At 36.9% G+C, this 21567-nt stretch overlaps 2 protein-coding genes across 2 annotated transcripts; both read right to left on the bottom strand.

Moving 5' to 3' along the window:
- Window positions 1–3690: 3690 nt before the first annotated feature.
- Window positions 3691–4807, bottom strand: LOC133255408 (olfactory receptor 4F3/4F16/4F29-like). Its single transcript, XM_061429863.1, has one exon. It carries the CDS (start codon window positions 4770–4772, stop codon window positions 3819–3821), a length of 954 nt encoding a protein of 317 aa, XP_061285847.1. The 5' UTR covers window positions 4773–4807; the 3' UTR covers window positions 3691–3818.
- Window positions 4808–19232: 14425 nt separating this feature from the next.
- Window positions 19233–20171, bottom strand: LOC133255407 (olfactory receptor 4F3/4F16/4F29-like). Its single transcript, XM_061429862.1, has one exon. The coding sequence runs from the start codon at window positions 20169–20171 to the stop codon at window positions 19233–19235; it is 939 nt and encodes a 312-aa protein (XP_061285846.1).
- Window positions 20172–21567: the final 1396 nt, after the last annotated feature.

Genomic DNA, 21567 nt, shown 5'->3' with positions numbered 1-21567 from the left:
TCCTTCAGCAGCAGCTGGAATAGGAGCCTGGTGTAAACTGAAGAATTTTCCCCACCATCCAGTTCTACAAAGCCTGAGTTATTAGCCACAACAGTCACTGACCTGCAATGCAATAGTTTTCTCATGTGCTTCCAGTGAAATTCCTGGTTCCTCGCCCTCCACACCGATCCTTTATAAGCCTTATTTATGCTGCCTGGGCTACAGTTACACGGGCAAACCCTCATGTGAAAGATATTTTGCACTGTGTTACGTTGCTCACTGAGTGGCCACTGCCGCTTTCCTGTAGTCATGTATGATGTGAGAGTTGGACCATAAAGAAAGCTGAGTGCTGAAGAATTGACGCTTTTGACCTGTGGTGCTGGAGAAGACTCTTGAGAGTCCCTTTGACTGCAAGGAGATCAAACCAATCAATCCTAAATAAATCAGTCCTAGATATTCATTGGAAGGACTGATGCTGAAGCTGAGGCTCCAATACTTTGGCCACCTGCTGTGAAGTACTGACTCACTGGAAAAGACTTGGATGCTGGGAAAAATTGAAGGCAGGAGGAGAGGGGATGACAGAGGATGAGATGGTTGGATGGCATCACCAACCTGATGGACATGAGTTTGAGCAGGCTCTGGGAGTTGATGATGGACAGGGAAGCCTGGTGTGCTGCAGTTCACGGGGTTGCAAAGAGTCAGACATGACTGAGTGGCTGAACTGAACTGAAATTACTACATTAAATTTGTTAGCATTTAAAAAAATTATCATAAGAAATCACTAGCTCAACAGCATTTTTATACTATCCAGATTCACACAATCAATTCAGGCTGATTTGATAATATTTTTTATAAAGCAGTTATAGGTCTTGTCCCTGACCTTATCAGTATAGACTGTAAAATGAGAATTTAAAATTAAAAAAATAAAAAAACTAAATGATTAACCAACTTCAGCAATACTTCTAAGAGTTCTGTGGTGTATCCAGTTAAACTTGACATTTAATATCCTTAGCAATTTTAAGACCTTGGTTTAATAATAAATACAGTATTTAATGGATATTCTTTGGGTAATTTTTAAGTAAGATTGAATATTGAAACACTGGTCAGGGTGTGTGTGTGTGTCTTTGCATGTGTGACTTTTATGTAAGTCTTGTTATACTCTATCTTTTTATAAAATTACTGAGCATGTTCATTTTTGCTACTTTAACATTTACCATGTAAGAAGGTGTGAATAGAATGTGTGTAGGTTGTTGAGGGTTTTTCTCATGAGCCTGTTGGTTTACTACAGTGATTGTATATGATAGATTTTATATATAAAATATATATACACATAATTTTGAATAATCAGTCTGAAACAATGCAATGAATGTGTTTAAATAATTTTGGCAAAGTTTACACAACTCAGGTTTTTAGGCTTGTTTAGGAATGCTTTACTAAAATATTACATTATCCAGTATCATGCATCGAACCTGGACTGGCGACTCGTTTCATACATGATAGTATACATGTTTCAATGCCATTCTCCCAAATCTCCCCACCCTCTCCCTCTCCCACGGAGTCTGTAAGACTGATCTATACATCAGTGTCTCTTTTGCTGTCTCGTACACAGGGTTATTGTTACCATCTTTCTAAATTCCATATATATGTGTTAGTATACTGTATTGGTGTTTTTCTTCCTGGCTTACTTCACTCTGTATAATAGGTTCCAGTTTCATCCACCTCATTAGAACTGATTCAAATGTATTCTTTTTAATGGCTGAGTAATACTCCATTGTGTATATGTACCACCGCTTTCTTATCCATTCATCTGCTGATGGGCATCTAGGTTGCTTCCATGTCCTGGCTATTATAAACAGTGCTGCGACCCAGAGGGAGGGTATGGGGAGGGAGGAGGGAGGAGGGTTCAGGATGGGGAGCACGGGTATACCTGTAGCAGATTCATTTCGATGTTTGGCAAAACTAATACAATATTGTAAAGTTTAAAAATAAAATAAAAAAATAAATAAAAAATAAAATATTACATTAAAGGAAAACTAGCAGTTGGTTTTCTCTGTTAGAGAAATAAATTTATCTTGAGAAGTTCATTTTTTTTTTTTTAACTAGAAGCAGTGAATGTTATTATCCATCTTCTGTGTAGTTTTCCTAGCACAGAGTCTAGTTCACAAAGTCTCTTATAAAAAGAGGCTTTTAACTGAAAAGAAGAAAGCAAATTTCCCCCCTAAGTACATATTGCTATATAAAACTTTATTTAAATTTCTTCCAAAGATGGGGTGTGGTATATACTATAACAAATACAATATTCTTTATTGCGCATCCATGCTAAGTCTCTTCAGTCATGTCTGACCCTTTGTGACCCTATGGACTGTAACCTGCCAAGCTCCTTTGTCCACAGGATTTTCCAGGTAAGAATACTAGAGTGGGCTGCCATTTCCTCCTCCATGGGCTCTTCCCCACCCAGGAGGGATCGATCTGGATCTCCTGCATTGCAGGAAGATTCTTTACCACTAAGCCACCTGGGAAGCCCCTACTCTTGCCATTTAGCTATTTCCCCCTTACTCAAACTTCACAGCTGAACTTCTGTGACCAAAGCGTTCTTGAAGGTGTGAAACTGTTGAGTAGGCAACTTATAATAATACAATAGAACAATTGTAAAGGGGAGAAGTAAGGGAAGCTAAAAGGGGACAGAGCAGGCAATGCAGGAAAGTAGGAAAAGGAAGAGTAATAATGGGACAGGAAGAAAGAGAGGGAAGTCTAAGAAAGGAGAGGGAAATAAGAAAAAGTTTTTCCTAGTCCAAAGACCATAAGTGACTGAGGAAAAAATGAAAAGAAAGAATTAGAAAGAAAAGGGAAATGACAATCTAATGGGGTTTAGTAGCAAAATGGTAATTATAGAGAAAAACTGTGGTGTTTCCCAGCTCTTTTTCTTCCAAGAACAATTCCCATGGCTTCTACTGGAGATGTGCGACCTCATACATGCATGTTCTCAAAGATTCTGTGTGCTTGCTCTTGAAGATTCTGCCCTCTTTGCACAACCCTGGAAAAGAGCCAAAGGAGGGGGCAAATGTGGGCAAGCTGCAGTATCCAATATGAAGACTCAGTTCAGTTCTCACTTAGCGAGTCTCCCACTAGGTGCTGATATACCTGTGGCGGATTCATTTTGATTTTTGGCAAAACTAATACAATTATGTAAAGTTTAAAAAAAAAAAAAGGAATTCATATCTGTGAGACATGTTGTTCAATCACTAAGTTGTGTCCGACTCTTTGCCACTCCATAGACTGTACCAGGCTCCTCTGTCCTCCACTGTCTTCCAGAATTTGCTCAAATTCGTGTTCATTGAGTTGGTTGCTGCTGCTAAGTCGCTTCAGTCTTGTCCGACTCTGTGCGACCCCATGGACTGTAGCCCACCAGGCTCCTCCGTCCATGGGATTTTCCAGGCAAGAGTACTGGAGTGGCATGCCATTGCCTTCTCCGATTGAGTTGGTAATGCTATCTAAATATCTCTGTGAGACATGCTTCTGTTACAAAAAGACAGATTCTCCTGTCCAAAGGCCTTAAAGAAGGATTCCATGTTTTGTATGTGTAAAAATTACTTCATATAAATATTATTCTTTAGGAACAGAGGCTCAAGATCACTGTAAACTTTGAAAATACTTCATATGTAATTCCTTTTCTCTTTTCAGAAGTGAATGTCCCTCCCTTCTAAGTGAAAGACAAAATAGATTCTACATCAGTGTGCTTAGAAAATCAAAGTAGGATGAAGAAAAGATTTTTTCTTGAGTTTGGCCACCAATAATTAACATCAGTAGTCAACAAAGGCTCTTCACAATGCAAGCATCACTTAAGAGATCTTTCTATAACTCACTAGCTGTCTGCATACCCTCCTCATTGCCACCTTCATTTCTTGATTCCTGAATGTGTAAATAACAGGATTCAGGAGAGGAGTGAGAACTGCATCAAAGATGGCCAGAAACTTATCCAGGGGTATAGAGGGAGATGGCCACGTGTAGACAAATATCAAAGGACCAAAGAACAAGACCACTACAGTGATGTGAGCTGAGAGTGTGGACAGAGCCTTAGATGAACCTGCTGAAGACTGTTTTTGAACAGTGAGAATGATGATAATGTAGGAAATGATTAGAATGAAGAAGGAGCCAACAGAGATGAATCCACTGTTGGCTGTGATCATGGACTTTAGTTGGTATGTGTCTATGCAGGCAAGTTTGATGAACCGAGGAAGGTCACAGTAAAAAGTGTCTAACACATTAGGGCCACAGAAGGGTAATTTTACCACAAAAGCTAGTTGAACCATTGAATGGGTAAGGCCAATCATCCAGGCAGCCACTATAAAGAAAACACACATCCTTGGGCTCATGATGGTCAGATAATGGAGAGGCTTACATATGGCAACGTATCTGTCAAAGGCCATGGCAATGAGCAGCACCATTTCCACCCCACCGATAACATGGATGAAGAAGATCTGAGCAATGCAGCCTCCAAAGGAGATGAATTTATGCTTTCTGAAAAGGTCATATATCATCTTGGGAGAAGTGACAGAAGAAACTCCTAGGTCAATCAAGGAGAGGTTGGCCAACAGAAAGTACATGGGAGAGTGTAAGTGAGGGTCACAAGTCACAGTGAGTATAATGAGGGAGTTTCCCATCATGCTTGCCACATAAAATGTGGAGGAGAACACAAAGAGGAGAAGTTGTATTTCCCAGGAGTTGGTGAGTCCCAAGAACAGAAACTCTGATACCACAGACTGATTTGCTCCCTCCATGGACTTTGTTAGCATTGCTATCTGAAGGAGGACAAAAGGAGCAAGTGTAAATTATGATAATACTGGAAAAAAAAAAAAAAAGGTCAAACTCGTGCAGCTTATTTCAACTTTAGCATTAAAACTGACCTAGTATACTTATGGCTTATAAGTGTCATTACACAGAAAAAAAAATTAGTTGTTCTTATGTGAGGTTGTTCTTATCACCAACTTGTCTCTGCAGTTAACACCTTCTGCTTCCTGTCAGGGTTGATGCCCTAATATTAGTCATGACATACAAGATGGTCAGCACGAGTAAGAGGAAGTCAACCCCCAAACTTTTGATTTTGCATTTAAAACTATCATGTTATGACCCCAGTTCCACTGAAGTAAGAGGTGCATACAGGGAGGTGCAGGTCCATAAACTCTTTCTAGTTTGCTCATTGAGGCACAGAATTTATGAGTATTTAGAAACTTCTTTAGCAATCTGATGTTACAGTGACATTCATGTTTCTGATTTTGTTTGTTTCCCAAAGAAATAGTCCATGGGAGACTACAGACTAAAGAAAAATCCTTCAACAAAGGTAATTTGAGAAACACCGCTTTAGTGTACTGAGAACATGATTTGAAAATTTTAAAGCTATGAAATGTGTAACATAGTGAAATCCCATTTGTACAAGTCTTGATATAAGGTCTTATCACATTATTTTGTAATTATTTATTCTTATTTAGAGATATATCCTAGCTTAGAAAAGAAAATAATGTTTCTGGATTTAGATTACAAAGATATATACATGTATAATGTTCAGCCACTGACAGCTTTATCTTGGGTGAGTTACTTAAACTCTTTGAGCCTCAGTTTATTGATCTATGAAATCATAATTAGTAAAATAATTAATGTATATTAATCATATGGCAGTACTAAGCATTCAGTAAGTGTTATGCTTCTATTTATTTCAACTGCCCTGATAGCACTCAACACTGTGCAGTGAATGAATAATAAAACAAAAAATATTGACCCACAGGGACCATCAAATTTTCATATCACAAAATATATTTCAGTAAATAATTATAAAGAATGTAATATTCACATCCTATTAATTATATTAATTATCTTCTACAAGTTTAATTCCTTTGCTCTCAAAGAACACTGTATATATTAGTAGTAACACCACAAATGTAATTTATTATTTGTTTCTCTTTCCCAACTAGGCTGCAAGCTACATGAAATTATGGACTATATTTGTCTTCTTCATTGCAATGAACCAAAAACTTAGAATCACAAATATAGATTTGCTGAAAAGGTAAATTAAATGTATTTACTCTGGTTAGAGACTGATTATGTGAAGAAAGAAGGAACACAGTTATGAGTTGGGGAATTTAGGAAAATGAAAATTTTGCATAAAGGAAAATGAAAATAGGGAATAGGATTAAAATTAAAGTTTTCAATCTAGTGAAAGAGACTAGTGAACTCAATGAGGTCAACTTCAGGAACTGTTGTAGCCATGCGTTCCGGGAAACAAACTCACTCAGAAGGACAATGCAGATAGTGGAGTCCAGTTTATTCCACCGGCGGGCCCAAGGTAGAGTCTCCTCTTAGCCAAGGACCCTGACCAGTTTTTGTGAAAACCTTATATACCCTGACTGTATGTGCATAAACCGACCTCCCCCAATTCCCTGACAATCAAAGTTAACCCATGATTCATTTGCCTGAAGCCTAGGTAGTTAACAGTGGACAATTATCAATAGGCCTGTGGTTATACCCCAATAAGCATAATAGAATATATGATTCTAGTCACATATGCACAGATAATTAGGATAGTCTTTTAGTGATGGAGAGCCCTGGGGTTCTTCCATCTGGGTGGGTGGGGGGGGCTCTGGTTTTCCAGTTGGTATGTCATTTCCATAGACACTGGGCATATAGCTCAAAGTCTGCAGTCCGGCCCAAGATGGAGTTCTGATTTCAAGATAGAGCCTGTTCTGTTTCCTCCTTCAGAACTATTGATAAAATCAATATGCTTTATTTATGAAAATCCCTAGTCATTATAGATTAGGAAATAAATACCTAAATATGTAAAATAACTTGATCCAAACCATAAGTTTACTTAGTGTTAGCACTTATACTAAAACCCAAATCTACTGACTCCAAGATGAGTCCTATTTTCTGTTTATTTTTTTCTGTAATCATGACTTTCTGAGGATACAGTTTCAACAAAAACATGTGACAGAGTGATAGTAGAAACTGTTGAGGAAAGATAAGCCCCTATTATAGCTGATGACAGTCATTTATTATCAAGCTGGTACCTGCTGCCTTGGTCTTCATGATTAATTACCTCCAACAACTTTCTATCACTAATTAATGTACTTCAGTGTCCTGGGAAACTGGGAAGCTTGCTAAGACATTTGTTCTTACTCTACTTGTCCAGGAAAGTACTCTTATTTGGAACATAAGGCTTTTTGGATGAACTCATGATACAAAATGCCAGCTTAATTTGTTCTACTCAACCTCTCTATCTCCTAAGGGGCCTCAGACACCATAAGAGAATCATTGTCACCTAACCACTCAAAAGTCTCCATAAATTTGCCTGAATTCAATTTCTACCTCCTTAAGAAATCATTCTTAATTCCTCCAACCTGAGTAGTTTTCTGCTTCTAATGTTTCCTTTTAACTCCCTCAATAAATTATAGGGCTATTCTACAACTATATTTCTTTATAAGCACCACAGTAGAGGAATTAACAAGTCTTCAGTAAAATGCTTGAGTGCCTCATTCTAGTCAAAATATATTGAAGTTAATCATCAATCTCAATGTGGAATCAGGGACAACAGACTCCATTTGGGACTTTGTGTTAAATAGACTGATTATATGACTTCATTATTCTTTGACTTCATCTCAATTTAGCTCTTATCATATTCTATAACAAGTGTTTCTATTATTTTTAAAAGAAGCTGCATGGGATAATGAAATGAGTATAGGCTTTGATATCTGAAAAATTATATTTCACCTTCTGTCACCTAATACTTGGTGACTTTGGTAACATACATTTCATATCTGACCCCTTTTCCCATTTGTAGAATGGAGAAAATGAATGTGTTTCAGAACTGGGAATGTGAGACAATATTTGTCATCAAATCTAATTAATTTCTCTTCTTTAATGTATCTGGTAATGGAAGTAATATATATATATCCACAATGAGGTTATATATAAGTAAATTGTAAGTTAATACAGTGAAATGAAATGAATTATTTGGAAAGTAAACTAAATAAACCAGATTTATATTTATCATCATGAAAAACTCAAATATTTTATATTGAATGAAAAACATAAAATTTTATACTAACATAAATATCATTTTATATGTTTCAAAACATTATTGAATATAAATATATATGGATGCAATAGAAAGTTTGAACAAGAATGCTACCCAACAATGTCAGAATAGTGATTTTCTCTGAGGAGGAAAAGAGAGGAATCTGATAGGATGAGTGATTTCAATTTTACTTGCAGTGATATCCTCTCAAAACAAATTTGTTAAATAACAAGTGTCCATTAATCTTGAAATTAAATACCCAATCATACAGTTTTGGGTACTTTTTAAATGACTGAAATATGTCAGAATTTCTTTTTTTAATTTAATGCATTTGCCATGGATCCATTCCTTTCTCTTTCCATTACCCCTACTTTCATCAGTTCTTGCTACATCTATCACAAAAATCTCACCAGAATTCTCTTCTCTTTCAAGTACTTTCCCTTCCAACAAAAATACATCAATTCTCAAAACAGACCCAACCATATTGTTAAAAATCTAGTGTGTCCCTTTTTGCCTTCATGTAAACCACAAAGTTCTAACAGAGCATTCAAAGTCCTCTGGAGTCTGGTTCTTTTCAAGCTCATTTCCTGTCTACTTTTCCTGCTTCTTTGCTTATACTCAATGATTTGGCAATTATGATTTACACATAATAAAGATAACCTCAATATAGGAAGATAAGATTGCAATTGAAATAGAGATAGGAATACAGATTATATATTTATAACATAACAATTCAATAAAGATAAAAGATAATATAATTAGATGATTGAAAACCATAAAATATGGCTGCTTTGTGTATCTATGGCAGGAGTTTAAAAAACTGCCAGGAGTTTTGAAGAGACAGAAGAAAATAGAAACAGATTATAAAAATGGAGGAGGATTAAGGAAAAATGAGTAGCCCATGTCAAAAAGAAGGGATATAAGGCAAGTATGTGTATAATGACAAAGAAAGACAAAGTCCACTTTAAATGAAGTAAATGGTAGCTTATGGGATATGAGTAATATTAGTTTCTGGGCCTATTCTGCAGAATTTTTAAATTATAGCAACTTTTAAGACCATGTCTACAGGTATCTTTTAAGTACTCAGTCTCTTTGAAGACTTTCTCCATACGCCTATACTAGTAACACACATCTAGTTATGAATTTAGTTTCCTTTTGGATCTTGAATATCTTCCACAATGTAACAACTGGGAATTTGAGGAAAAGTGCATCGAAAGAGGGAAGAGCTATAAATATGGAAACTACTGGGGTAACACTGATTGTTCTTTAACTACTCTGCAATGACTACTAGAAGAAAAGAAAGAGGTGAAAAATGAAATTGCTGTATATGTTCCAAAAGGGAGAGAAATATACGAACAAATGTCAGAATATAGAAATTCATAGTTTGATGTGTAAAACTCAAATGTCAAAGTTTTAAATGCATCTGAAGCACATTAAGAATTCTATTTATGTCCTTTTTTAAAAAAAAAATTTTTTTTTTTTTATTTATGTCCTGAGCAATAGTCAAAGAGAGGGTTCTAGATGGAGACATTAGGGTCTGATGTCCAGTCACCTAGGAGTCAACAAATACCTACAATCAATCTCCCAGTTGATTAGATTTTGAAACCATTTTCTTATAGATTGGTTGTGCATCCATTTTCACTCTTGCGATAGTTTACACAAATATCAGAGGCAAGTTCTTTTCCATCTGCTGGCTCAGTGACACGAGGCACCTCAAGTTGTCAGAGGCCAGTCTTAGGTGTTCCCTTTGGAAGAATTCTTTCCTGGGGCACAGGGCCGTCTGAAGCCAGCTGAATCATAAATGATCAAATGATAATTATTTAAGCAATTAAATTTACATGGTAAAAAAGAAAAGGTCCAGTTCTTCTCCTTTTACAGTATTAATTTTTTCTTGACTTATAGAGAATTGATCAATCTTCCAGAAACACATTGCTAGACATTTAATTCTTTATAGATGAAGAAAATGCTGGTAGGTGGGGGTTCTAAATAATGGAATTATCAAGCTGAAAAATGGTATCCACAGACATCTCATAGTTTTGAAAAATCTAAACCACTATTCATATACATTTCCTTCTCAATCTAAAATTATTAAGAGGTTTGAAAGTCCCTCAGCTGAAATGTCCTGCATTTAAAAAATTATTCATTTATTTAATTTTGCTTGTGCTGGGTCTTCAGTTGCTGCACATGTGCTTTCTCTAGTTGCTGCGAGTGGGGGCTACTCTTTGTTGTGGTGCGTGGCTTCTCACTGTGGTGGCTTCTTTTGTTGTAAAGCATGGGCTGTAGGTGCACCAGCTTCGGTAGTTACGGCACATGAGCTCAGTAGCTGTGTTGCATGGGCTTTGTTGCTCTGTGGCACGTGGAATCTTCCTGGACCAGGGATCAAACCTGTGTCCCCTGCATTGGCGGGTGGAGTCTTATCCACTCTACCACCAGGGCTGTCCTGAAATGTCCTGAGTTTTAACTTTCAAATTGTCATAAAAATCTTTCTTCATACCTAAGTAAAATTCTGTTCCCCCTAATTTGACTGTTTCTTTTACTTTTTATAGCTGTATGCATAGAAATCATTTTCAGCATATTTTTCAATTACTCTTTTATATATATGAATTAAAAAAGACTGAGTAATCCCTTACTTTTCTGTTTCTAAAACTCAATGTCTTTTATGTTTCCTCTTAGTATTCCTTTCTCATCTAAATCCTTACTATTCTTACTAGAGAAAAAGATTAATAAAAAACAATTATATAAAGTTTAAAAATAAAAAAAAATAAAAAAAAATAAATAAAAAACATTTTAAAATTGTAAAGCACATAAGAAAGCAAGAGAACCAATTTGATCTCCTGGTAGTTTTCATTTTGTTTTTAAATTTTGCACATCTTATTTTAAGTTGACATTTTATTGAAAACAACTTATTCATATTTGGAACTTTGAGTGTCTTATCTATTTAGGTGTCTCTAAAACTCTTTTCCACCTTGAAAATTTCACAAGTTAAATAAATTTGCTGCCCTTTTCAGAGAAGAAAACCAGTTTATAATTTATCTTTTTTGGAAAACCAATAGAGATTACAGCATTACCCTTGATTTCTTAGTTTCATGTGTCACCAACTTTTCTTACCTTTTTAATAAATTGCAGAGAATGGGAATCATTCATTTCATTATCACTGAAAATAGAGTGCTAAACCCCAAACATTATAAAACCATTAGATTTTTCCTAATATCTTTCACATTACCCTAACACTGTGTGATTCTAGTTAAAAGTGATGGTCAGTTTACATTCTCCAATGTGTTAATACCCCTTTTCACAATTATTCTCCATTACTAGTCAAATTGTTACCCAGGTTTAGGATATACTCATACATTTTAAGATATGATTCATTTCCACAGTAGTTTCCAAATAGAATCATATCTGATATAGAGCTACTTTCCTTATTGTTAAGTTTATTCTCATTCTTCCATTTTACCTGTACAAAGAAAAGAAGCCTCCTCATAGAGTGTTAGATATTCTTGTGTTCTCTAAGTGCCATAAAATCTTGCCATTATAGAAATGAAGTTTATTAATAAGTCTAGAGGACAATGACCAAGTAACACTGCAAAGACTGAAGTTTAGGAGTTCACGGATCATGGGACTTTATCTCTAGGGACCTATTTAGCTTGACCAGAAAAAATCTCCTAAAGACTCATAATAAGACACTAGAGAAGAAGAGGAAATAACGTATGTTTATTAATGTAGGACAAAACACAGTGTACTCAAAATTTTGTTACCTTGATTTATAACTTTCAAATATTTCAAAGTATGGCTTATGAGCATCCATTTTAACTCTTGCAATAGTTTCCACAAATATCAGAGGCAAGTTTTTTCCATCTGCTGGCTCAATGACACGAGGCACCCCAAGTTGTCAGAAGCCAGTCTTAGCTGTGTTCCCTTTGGAAGCATTCTTTCTTGGGTCATAGAGCTATCTGAATGCAATAAACCAAAGTTCACAAGAATAGGAAGCATAAGTTTATATTGTAAATAATTTCAGTTCAGTTCAGTTCAGTCACTCAGTCGTGTCTGACTCTTTGTGACCCCATTAATCACAGCACGCCAGGCCTCCCTGTCCATCACCAACTCCCTGAGTTCACCCAAACTCATGTGCATTGAGTTGATGATGCCATCCAGCCATCTCATCCTCTGTCATCCCCTCTCCTCCTGCCCCAAATCCTTCCCAGCATCAGGGTCTTTTCCAATGAGTCAACTCTTTGCATGAGGTGGTCAAAATATTGGAGCTTCAGCCTCAGCATCAGTCCTTCCAATGAACACCCAGGACTGATTTCCTTTAGGATGGACTGGTTTGATCTCCCTGCAGTCCAAGGGACTTTCAAGAGTCTTCTCCAACACCACAGCTCAAAAGCATCAATTCTTTAGTGCTCAGCTTTCTTCACAGTCCAACTCTCACATCCATACATGACCGCTGGAAAAACCATAGTCTTGACTAAGCAGACCTTTGTTGGCAAAGTAATATCTCTGCTTTTAATATGCTATCTAGGTTGATCATAACTTTCCTTCCAAGGAGTAAGCATATTCTAATTTCATGGCTACAATTACCATCTGCAGTGATTTTGGAGCCCCTCAAAATAAATTCTGACACTGTTTCCACTATTTCCCCATCTATTTCCCATGAAGTGATGGGACCAGATGCCATGATCTTCATTTTCTGAATGTTGAGCTTTAAGCCAGTGTTTTCACTCTCCTCTTTCACTTTCATGAAGAGGCTTTTTAGTTCCTCTTCACTTTCTGCCATAAGGGTGGTGTCATCTGCATATCTGAGGTTATTGATATTTCTCCCAGTTTGTGCTTCTTCCATCCCAGTGTTTCTCATGATATTCTCTGCATATAAGTTAAATAAGCAGGGTGACAATATACAGCCTTGACATACTCCTTTTCCTATTTGGAACCAGTCTGTTGTTCCATGTCCAGTTCTAACTGTTGCTTCCTGACCTGCATATAGGTTTCTAAACAGGCAGGTCAGGTGGTCTGGTATTCCCATTTCTTTCAGAATTTTCCACAGTTTATTGTGATCCACAAAGTCAAAGGCTTTGGCATAGTCAATAAAGCAGAAATAGATGTTTTCCTGGAACTCTCTTGCTTTTTCAGTTGGCAATTTGATCTCTGGTTCCTCTGCCTTTTCTGAAACCAGCTTGAACATCTGGAGGTTTATGGTTCAGGTATTGCTGAAGCCTGGCTTGGAGAATTTTGAGCATTACTAGCGTGTGAGATGAGTGCAATTGTGTGGTATTTTAAGCATTCTTTGGCATTGCCTTTCTTTGGGATTGGAATGAAAACTGACCTTTTCCAGTCTTGTGGTCACTGCTGATTTTCCAAATTTGCTGGCATATTGAGTGAAGCACTTTCACAGCATCATCTTTCAGAATTTGAAATAGCTCAACTGGAATTCCATCACCTCCAGTAGCTTTGTTTGTAGTGATTCTTTCTAAGGCCCACTTGACTTCACATTCCAGGATGTCTGGCTCTAGGTCAGTGATCACACCATTGTGAGTATCTGGGTCATGAAGATCTTTTGCAGAGTTCTTCTGTGTATTCTTGCCACCTCTTCTTAATATCTTCTGCTTCTATTAGGTCCATACCATTTCTGTCCTTTATCAAGCCCATCTTTGCATGACAGAATGTGTCCACTGGAGAAGGGAATGGCAAACCACTTCAGTATTCTTGCCTTGAGAACCCCATGAACAGTATGGAAAGGCAAAATGATAGGATACTGAAAGAGGAACTCCCCAGGTTGGTAGGTGCCCAATATGCTACAGGAGATCAGTGGAGAAATAAGTCCAGAAAGAATGAAGGGATGGAGCCAAAGCAAAAACAATACCCATTTGTGGACATGACTGGTGATAGAAGCAATGTCTGATGCTACAAAGAGCAATATTGCATAGGACCATGGAGTGTTAGATCCATGAATCAAGGCAAATTGGAAGTGGTCAAACAAGAGATGGCAAGAGTGAATGTCGACATTCTAGGATCAGCGAGCTAAAATGGACTGTAATGGGGAATTTAATTCAGATAACTGTTATCTACTACTGTGGGCAGGAATCCCTTAGAAGAAATGGAGTAGCCAGCATGGTCAACAAAAGAGCCCGAAATGCAGTATTTGGGTGCAATCTCAACAATGACAGAATGATCTCTGTTTGTTTCCAAGGCAAACCATTCAATATCATGGTGATCTAAGCCTATGCCCCAACCAGTAATGCTGAAGAAGCTGAAGTTGAACGGTTCTATGAAGACCTACAAGACCTTTTAGAACTAACACCCAAAAAAGATGTCCTTTTCATTATAGGGGATTGGAATGCAAAAGTAGGAAGTCAAGAAACACCTGGAGTAACAGGCAAATTTGGCCTTGGAGTATGAAATGAATCAGGGCAAAGACTAATAGAGTTTTGTCAATAGAATGCACTGGTCATAGCAAACACCCTCTTCCAAAAACACAAGAGAAGATTCTACACATGGACATCACCAGATGGTCAACACCAAAATCAGATTGATTATATTCTTTGCAGCCCGAGATGGAGAAGCTCTATATAGTCAGCAAAAACAAGACTGGGAGCTGACTGAGGCTCAGATCATGAACTCCTTATTGCAAAATTCAGACTGAAATTGAAGAAAATAGGGAAAACCACTAGACCATTCAGGTATGACCTAAATCAAATCCCTTATGGTTATACAGTGGAAGTGAGAAGTAGATTTAAGGGCCTAGATCTGATAGACAAAGTGCCTGATGAACTATGGACGGAGGTTTGTGACATTGTAAATGATTTGGTCCTTTGTAAAAGTGACTTTTTATACCTTGGGTTCATATATGCTGCCTTTAGGATAGAACGCAAGATATATTGTTCACTGGCTTAAGATATGTAGTGCACCAAATAGGAAGCATCTTAAATTTAAAAGTTGTTCACCTCCCTGTTGATAGAAACCTGACCATTAACTAGTCCATTCTACCACTCCATCAATGAGATGCTTCTGGTAAATGTAGTAAATTCCATGGGTGTAAGCTTATTATCACACTTCATTTCCTAGAAAATTATGTCCAGAGCCAAAGTTGCATGGGACACCATAGGAACAGATAAGGCAGAAAGGTATTCTGTAAGTCCACAAATGGTAGTGCTAGCAGAAGCACCACATTTGGGAAAGAAAATCAGCACAGTATGGAGACAAATCTCTAATACTTGCAGGAAAGGTAGACAGTGAGTCTATGGAGAGTATGATGAGGTGTGGCATCATACAGGGAAGCTTTACATCTGCATGGGAAGCTTTGGCACTCAGCAATAAAGATAGATTACCCATAGTGAGGGGGAAATTCATGTTGCTTCATCTATGCAGAGACGTCAACTATGCTTCTATCAGCACTGTTTAGTACCAATTAATAATGAATAGTATGTGATACCAATGAAATAATACTAGGATAGCTGGGAAAATAGGTTGTTTTGCATCACAGAAGGAAGTCTTCTTGTTACTGTATAGTGAATAATCTCTAATAGTCTTTTTCATGGGCAGTCTCTATCCTTTTTGAAAAGTCCATCCATATATACTTCTCCTCAGACTCTACCATAAAAAATTTATACTCGTGTTCTTTCTTAGGTCTTAAAGAAACAAATAAATCATTAGCTCTCCTCAGAAATTAGTATTATCTGTACAATAGGCCATCTTCCCTTCCAAGAGAAGTGTACAACTAAAGGTTATTCCCTGACTGGAAGAAAGGCAAGATGGCAGCATAGGATAATGCTGAGCTCGTCTCCTTCCATGGGCACAACAAATCTAAAGCTATATACAGAGCAACTTTTCCTAAAGAAGACCTGAAGGGAGATTTGACAGCTCCTGCATAGATATGAGGAAAGATGGAGACACAATATCCACGTAAATCCAACCTCATCCTCATTGTGATGTGATATGGAGGGTCATAACTGAGGGACTTAAGTGCAGACTCTCCCACCCTGCAGACAGTGACAAAACATCAACTTAAAGCCCATCTAGACAATATAGGAAGAAAACTCACAGTTACTCAAGTAGCAGTGACAATAAGCCATGAACTGCTAGAGCCCTCTTTGAGGTCAGAGATATCAGCAAGCATCATGGGTTGAGTACCCTTAGAACCCTCCCTTGCCATTTATTTTCCCTTCACTCATACTAGATAGCTGAACTCGTGAAGAATAATAAACTCTTCAAGATATGAAGTATGTTTGAGGAGGCAACTTACAACTACAATAGAGCGATTAAAAAGGGACAGCAGTAAGGGAAGTCAGGAGTTCCTGTCTCCAGAACATGAGACGATTTCTGTTATGGCAGCCAGCCAGTTTGTGGTATGCTGTATCGCAGCCTTAGCAAACTAGTACAAAAACGATTCTCTATCAGATGAGAAGTGATAGAGAATTTTCTCTGTTACTTAACTAAAGATTAAAGAAAAATCTATTTGTGTAAGAATATGTCTCTTTTTCTCTATAAGTAGAAAGTTTATTTGCAATCTAATGCCTGTGAGTGTCTCTTCTTTTGATGTCTTGGTAAATCTGATTCTTCTCTTGATCTGTAGGTAAGGTTGTAAATTTGAACATGAGAACTTTATGTGTGGCTGTACTTCTGCAATTGAGAAACTAGTGTGAATGTGAAATAGTCCAACTCAAGGAGATATTAATAATTTTTGTACAAAATTTTTGTACAGTTAGAGGCTGACAGGAATCTACAATAATACAGCCCATATTGCAAAATTTTTAAAATGAACTTCTACTCCTTTAAATTTGCTAGATTTTTCAGAAAATTTCTTATAAAAATGACTAACACAGAAGTGTTTTTCTATGAAAATCCAAATGCACATAGTGAAAATAAATCCTTGGACAATTCAGATTCAATTGATTATATTTTTAATAAAACAGTGATAGATATCCTTTCCAACCTTACCAGTAAAGATTATAAGACAAGCAGTGTGTCTATTTAAACAAAATGTTTAATATCTTCAGCAATTTTAAGACCTTGGTTTACTATTAAACATAGTAATTAGTAGATATTCTTTGAATAAGTTTTGAATTATTCAAAGATTGAATGTTGAAACATTCAGTGGTGTGTGTGTGAGAACTTATTTACATCTTTATAGAGCATCTATATCTTTTGATCAAGTTACTGCTTATGTTCATGTTTGCAACTTTAAGAACATAATTTATACTACCTATAAGAAAATGTGAACAGAATGTGTGCGTGTCTGTTGGGGGTTATATTAGTGTGTTCATGAGTTTTGCTAGTTTACTAAAATGATTCTCCTTTATTCTCCTTCAAGAACTCTCAGTGGAATACAAATTGCTTATGTTGGTTAAAAGTAATAATTACTATGGGTGACTGAGGCTGTACTAGAATTAACATGACCAGAAACTATCAAGGGGAAAAAGGGTACATTTATCCTAGGATAAAATGTTATTCCAGAAATTGAAAGTGGATAGTAAACAATAAAACTGAATGGGTTCGATACATGCATGTAATCATTTTTAGTACTAAAGAATACTAAGTATAGACACCAAGAATTGAATGTATAATTTGCTTTAATAAGAGTTTGGTATATTAAAATTGTGGTAATCAAGGCATGATTTTTCTTTCATTACAAATAATACACTGTGTTTTCAATAAAAATAAGGTATTGTTAATGTGTACTTATAAAAGAAGACCTGAATGGATATGGAGAGCCATAGATGGTTTTTAGGAAGCAAATTCTATTTGCTTTGGATATATATCATATAATTATATATGCATATATATAATTTCAAATAATGAGCTAAATTGAAGCAATGATATATATTAGTTTTGACAACATTTGTACAGTAAAGTTTTGATAGGCTTATTTAAATAAATTTAGAAGTGCTATACTATTAAATATATTAAAGCAAGACTAGATTTTGGATATCTGTTAGAATGACATAACACACTGATCTTGGTATATTTATTCTGCTTTTAACTAGAAACAGTGAATGTAACACTCTACTTCTGTTTAATTTTCTTAGTAATCAGAGATTCTGTAAACAACTCACAAAGTATGTTTTTAACAATTCTTAGTAGGAAGAAAATGAAAGGAAAGCAAAATTTCATAAAAATAAATATCGCTACGTTAAGCCTTAGTTCAGTCCTTTGTGGGGATGGGGTATTGTATGTACTACAGTGTATACCCTATTTCTTACTACGAATCTCTGTCAAAAAGTATGAAAGCCACTTCTATAAGGGGCCCTCCCCTTGCCATTTATTTTGCCTTCAATCACACTCAACAGCTGAACTCCTGAAGAATAATAAATCCTTTAGACATGAAATGTGTTGAGTTGGTGACTTATTCTAACTACAATAGAGCAATTAAAAAGGGGAATCAGGAAGGGAAGTTAGAAGTGGACAGAGCAGCAAAGGCAGGGCAGGGGGAAACAGGGAGGAATAACAGGATGAGAAGAAAGAGAAGGAAGAAAGGCCTGGGAAAGGAGAGGGAAAGGGGGGAAAGTTTTCCTAGCCCAGAGTCCATAAGTGGCTGAAGAAAAATGAAGAGGAAGATACAGGAAGAAAAAAGGAAGGAAATGTAATGGGTTCAAGTAGCATAAAGCCAATCACAGAGGAAAACACCTGGTGTTTCCCAGATCTTTTAATTCCAAGAACAACTTCTATGGCTTCTACCCAGAGTTGTGTGACCACTGGGTTCCTACATGTATGTTCTCAGACTGTGTGTTTGCTCTCGAAGAGTCTGCCCTCTTTTGCACAGCCCTGGCAGAGACCCAAGGAAGAATGTGGGAAAGTTGCAGCATTTAGTATGAAGACTCATTTCAGTCCTCATCTAGCAAGTCTCCCGCTAGGTGCTGATAGGAATTCCTGTCTCTGAGAAGGGTTCCTGTTAAAAGGGTCCCTGTTCTCAAGGCCATAAAGAAGTTTATCTGTTTTGTATTTCTAATAGTTACTTCATGTGAATATTATTCCTTAGGAACTGAGACTCAAGATTACTATAATCTTTGATTATAAATACTTAATATGTAACACCTCTCTTCAGAAGTGAATGTCACTCCCTCCTAAATGAAAGACAAAATAGACTTGATATCATTGTGCATAATTAAGGTAGAACAATCAAAAGCTTCTGTCTGAGTTTGATCATCAGTAATGACCATCAATAATCAACAAGGGATCTTTACAATACAGCCATCACTTAAGAAATCTTTCTATAACTCACTAACTGTCTGCATACCCTCCTCATTGCAACCTTCATTTCTTGATTCCTGAGTGTGTAAATGACTGGATTCAGGAAAGGAGTGAGAACTGCATCAAAGATGGCCAGAAACTTATCCAGGTGTATAGAGGGAGATGGCCACGTGTAGACAAATATCAAAGGACCAAAGAACAAGACTACTACAGTGATGTGAGCTGAAAGTGTGGACAGAGCCTTGGATGAACCTGTTGAAGAGTGTTTCTGAACAGTGAGAATGATGACGATATAGGAGATGATCAGAATGAAGAAGGAGCCAATAGAGATGAATCCACTGTTGGCTGTGACCATGGACTCTAGTTGGTTTATGTCTATGCACGCAAGTTTGATCAACCGAGGAAGATCACAGTAAAAGCTGTCCAACATATTAGGTCCACAGAAGGGTAAGTTTACCACAAAAACCAGTTGAACTGTGGAGTGGATGAGGCCGACCATCCAGGCAGCCACTAAAAAGGAGATGCATAGTCGTGGGCTCATGATGGTCAGATAATGGAGAGGCTTACATATGGCAATGTATCTGTCAAAGGCCATGGCAATGAGCAGCACCACCTCCACACCACCAATGACGTGGATGAAAAAGATCTGAGTGATGCAGCCACTAAAGGAGATGACTTTACGTTTCCTGAAAAGATCATAAATCATCTTGGGAGATGTGACAGAAGAAACACCCATGTCAATGAAGGAGAGGTTGGCCAACAGAAAGTACATGGGAGAGTGTAAGTGAGGGTCACAAGTCACAGTGAGAATAATGAGGGAGTTTCCCATCATGCTTGCCATGAAAAATGTGGAGGAGAACACAAAGAGGAGAAGTTGTATTTCCCAGGAGTTGGTGAGTCCCAGGAACAGAAACTCTGATACCACAGACTGGTTTGCTCCATCCATGGACTTTGTTAGCATTGTTATCTGAAGGAGGACAGTAGGAAAAAATGCAAATTATGACAATTGTGTTGATGAATTTGAAGAAGAAAGGTCAAAGTTATGAAAGCCAATTTACATATTAGCATGAAAACTGATCTAAAATGCTCATGATCTCTAAACCATGTTTACACAGTAAAACTGGTGGCTGTTATATGAAGCTGTTCTTGCCTCCAACTTATCTCTGCATTTAATACCCTTTTCTTCCTCCATGGGTTGATACACTGTATTACTCATGAGACACAAGAAAATAAATATGAGTAATATGCATTCCACCCCAAGTCTTTTTGATTTTGGGTTCAAAACTATTATGATCTTCCCAGTCATATAGCACTAATCACTACTGCAATCTCTTTGAAGCCTTATAAACCTTCACCCAGCAGAAAGACCTATCTCTTCCTTCCTTGTCCCTACCTCTGGGAACACATTCGTCTTCAATATTACTTAGATATTGTTTGCATCTATGAAGTCTTACTTTATTATTACTAGAATTTAAATTACTAGCATAACTACCAAATTTTCTCTGTATTTAATACCACTCTGCTTCCTTCTAGGGTAGATGCTATAATGTTATTCATGACATACAAGATCGGTCAACATGGGTAATAGGAATTCAACCTTAAATTCTTGACTTTTGGCTCAAAACTAATACAGGCTAGCTCCAATCACACATACTCTTCATCACTTCTCAATTCTTCCATCAACTTTTAAGAATACAAGCCTTATTCTCATAGACAGAGCCTTCCTTTTGGCTCCCCATCTCTGGAAGATATTTGTCTTCAAGTTCTATTAAGTTTTAACCATATTTGTGAGGTCTTGTTTTATACTACAAGCATTTATTTGACTATTTCTTGTATTTTAGTAAACTGAGTACCAGTCTAACTCACCTCGTAGGCTGTAAGCTTCTGGGAGGCAGGGGTTATGATTTATTCATATTTAGATTCCCTGAAGCAATGAAAAATGATCCACACAGAGGTGCAGGTCCACAAACTGTTACAAGTCTGCGTCATGTTAGGTGTGGAAATCGAGTGTTTAGAAAATTCTCTAGAAGTGTCACAGGATAGCAAACCAGTATAAAATTTTGCATTTGTTAAAACATCAGTCCATGAAGGACTGAAGAACAATACCTGATTCTTCACCAAAGATACTTTGAGAAGTACTGCCCTAAAGTACTTAGCACATAGTCTGTGAAGCTTAAAACTGTGAAGGAGATCATGCAAGAGCGAAAAGTATCTTGCTCAAACCTCTATGTAAGAATTTATCACAATATCTTGTAATTTTACTTTTAGTTACAGGAGGAACAGAGCACAGTGGAAGGAATATGTCCTTTGGATTCTGTAAGTCAAGATTTAAACTGTACTTC

The sequence above is a fragment of the Bos javanicus genome, chromosome 10 (genome assembly GCF_032452875.1).
Source record: "Bos javanicus breed banteng chromosome 10, ARS-OSU_banteng_1.0, whole genome shotgun sequence".
Lineage (NCBI taxonomy): Eukaryota > Metazoa > Chordata > Mammalia > Artiodactyla > Bovidae > Bos > Bos javanicus.
This window is presented reverse-complemented; position numbering and strand designations above follow the sequence as displayed.

Coding starts and splice junctions, on each gene's coding strand:
- LOC133255408 (XM_061429863.1), bottom strand. CDS start 4,772: ATGCTAACAAAGTCCATGGAGGGAGCAAATCAGTCTGTGGTATCAGAG.
- LOC133255407 (XM_061429862.1), bottom strand. CDS start 20,171: ATGGATGGAGCAAACCAGTCTGTGGTATCAGAGTTTCTGTTCCTGGGA.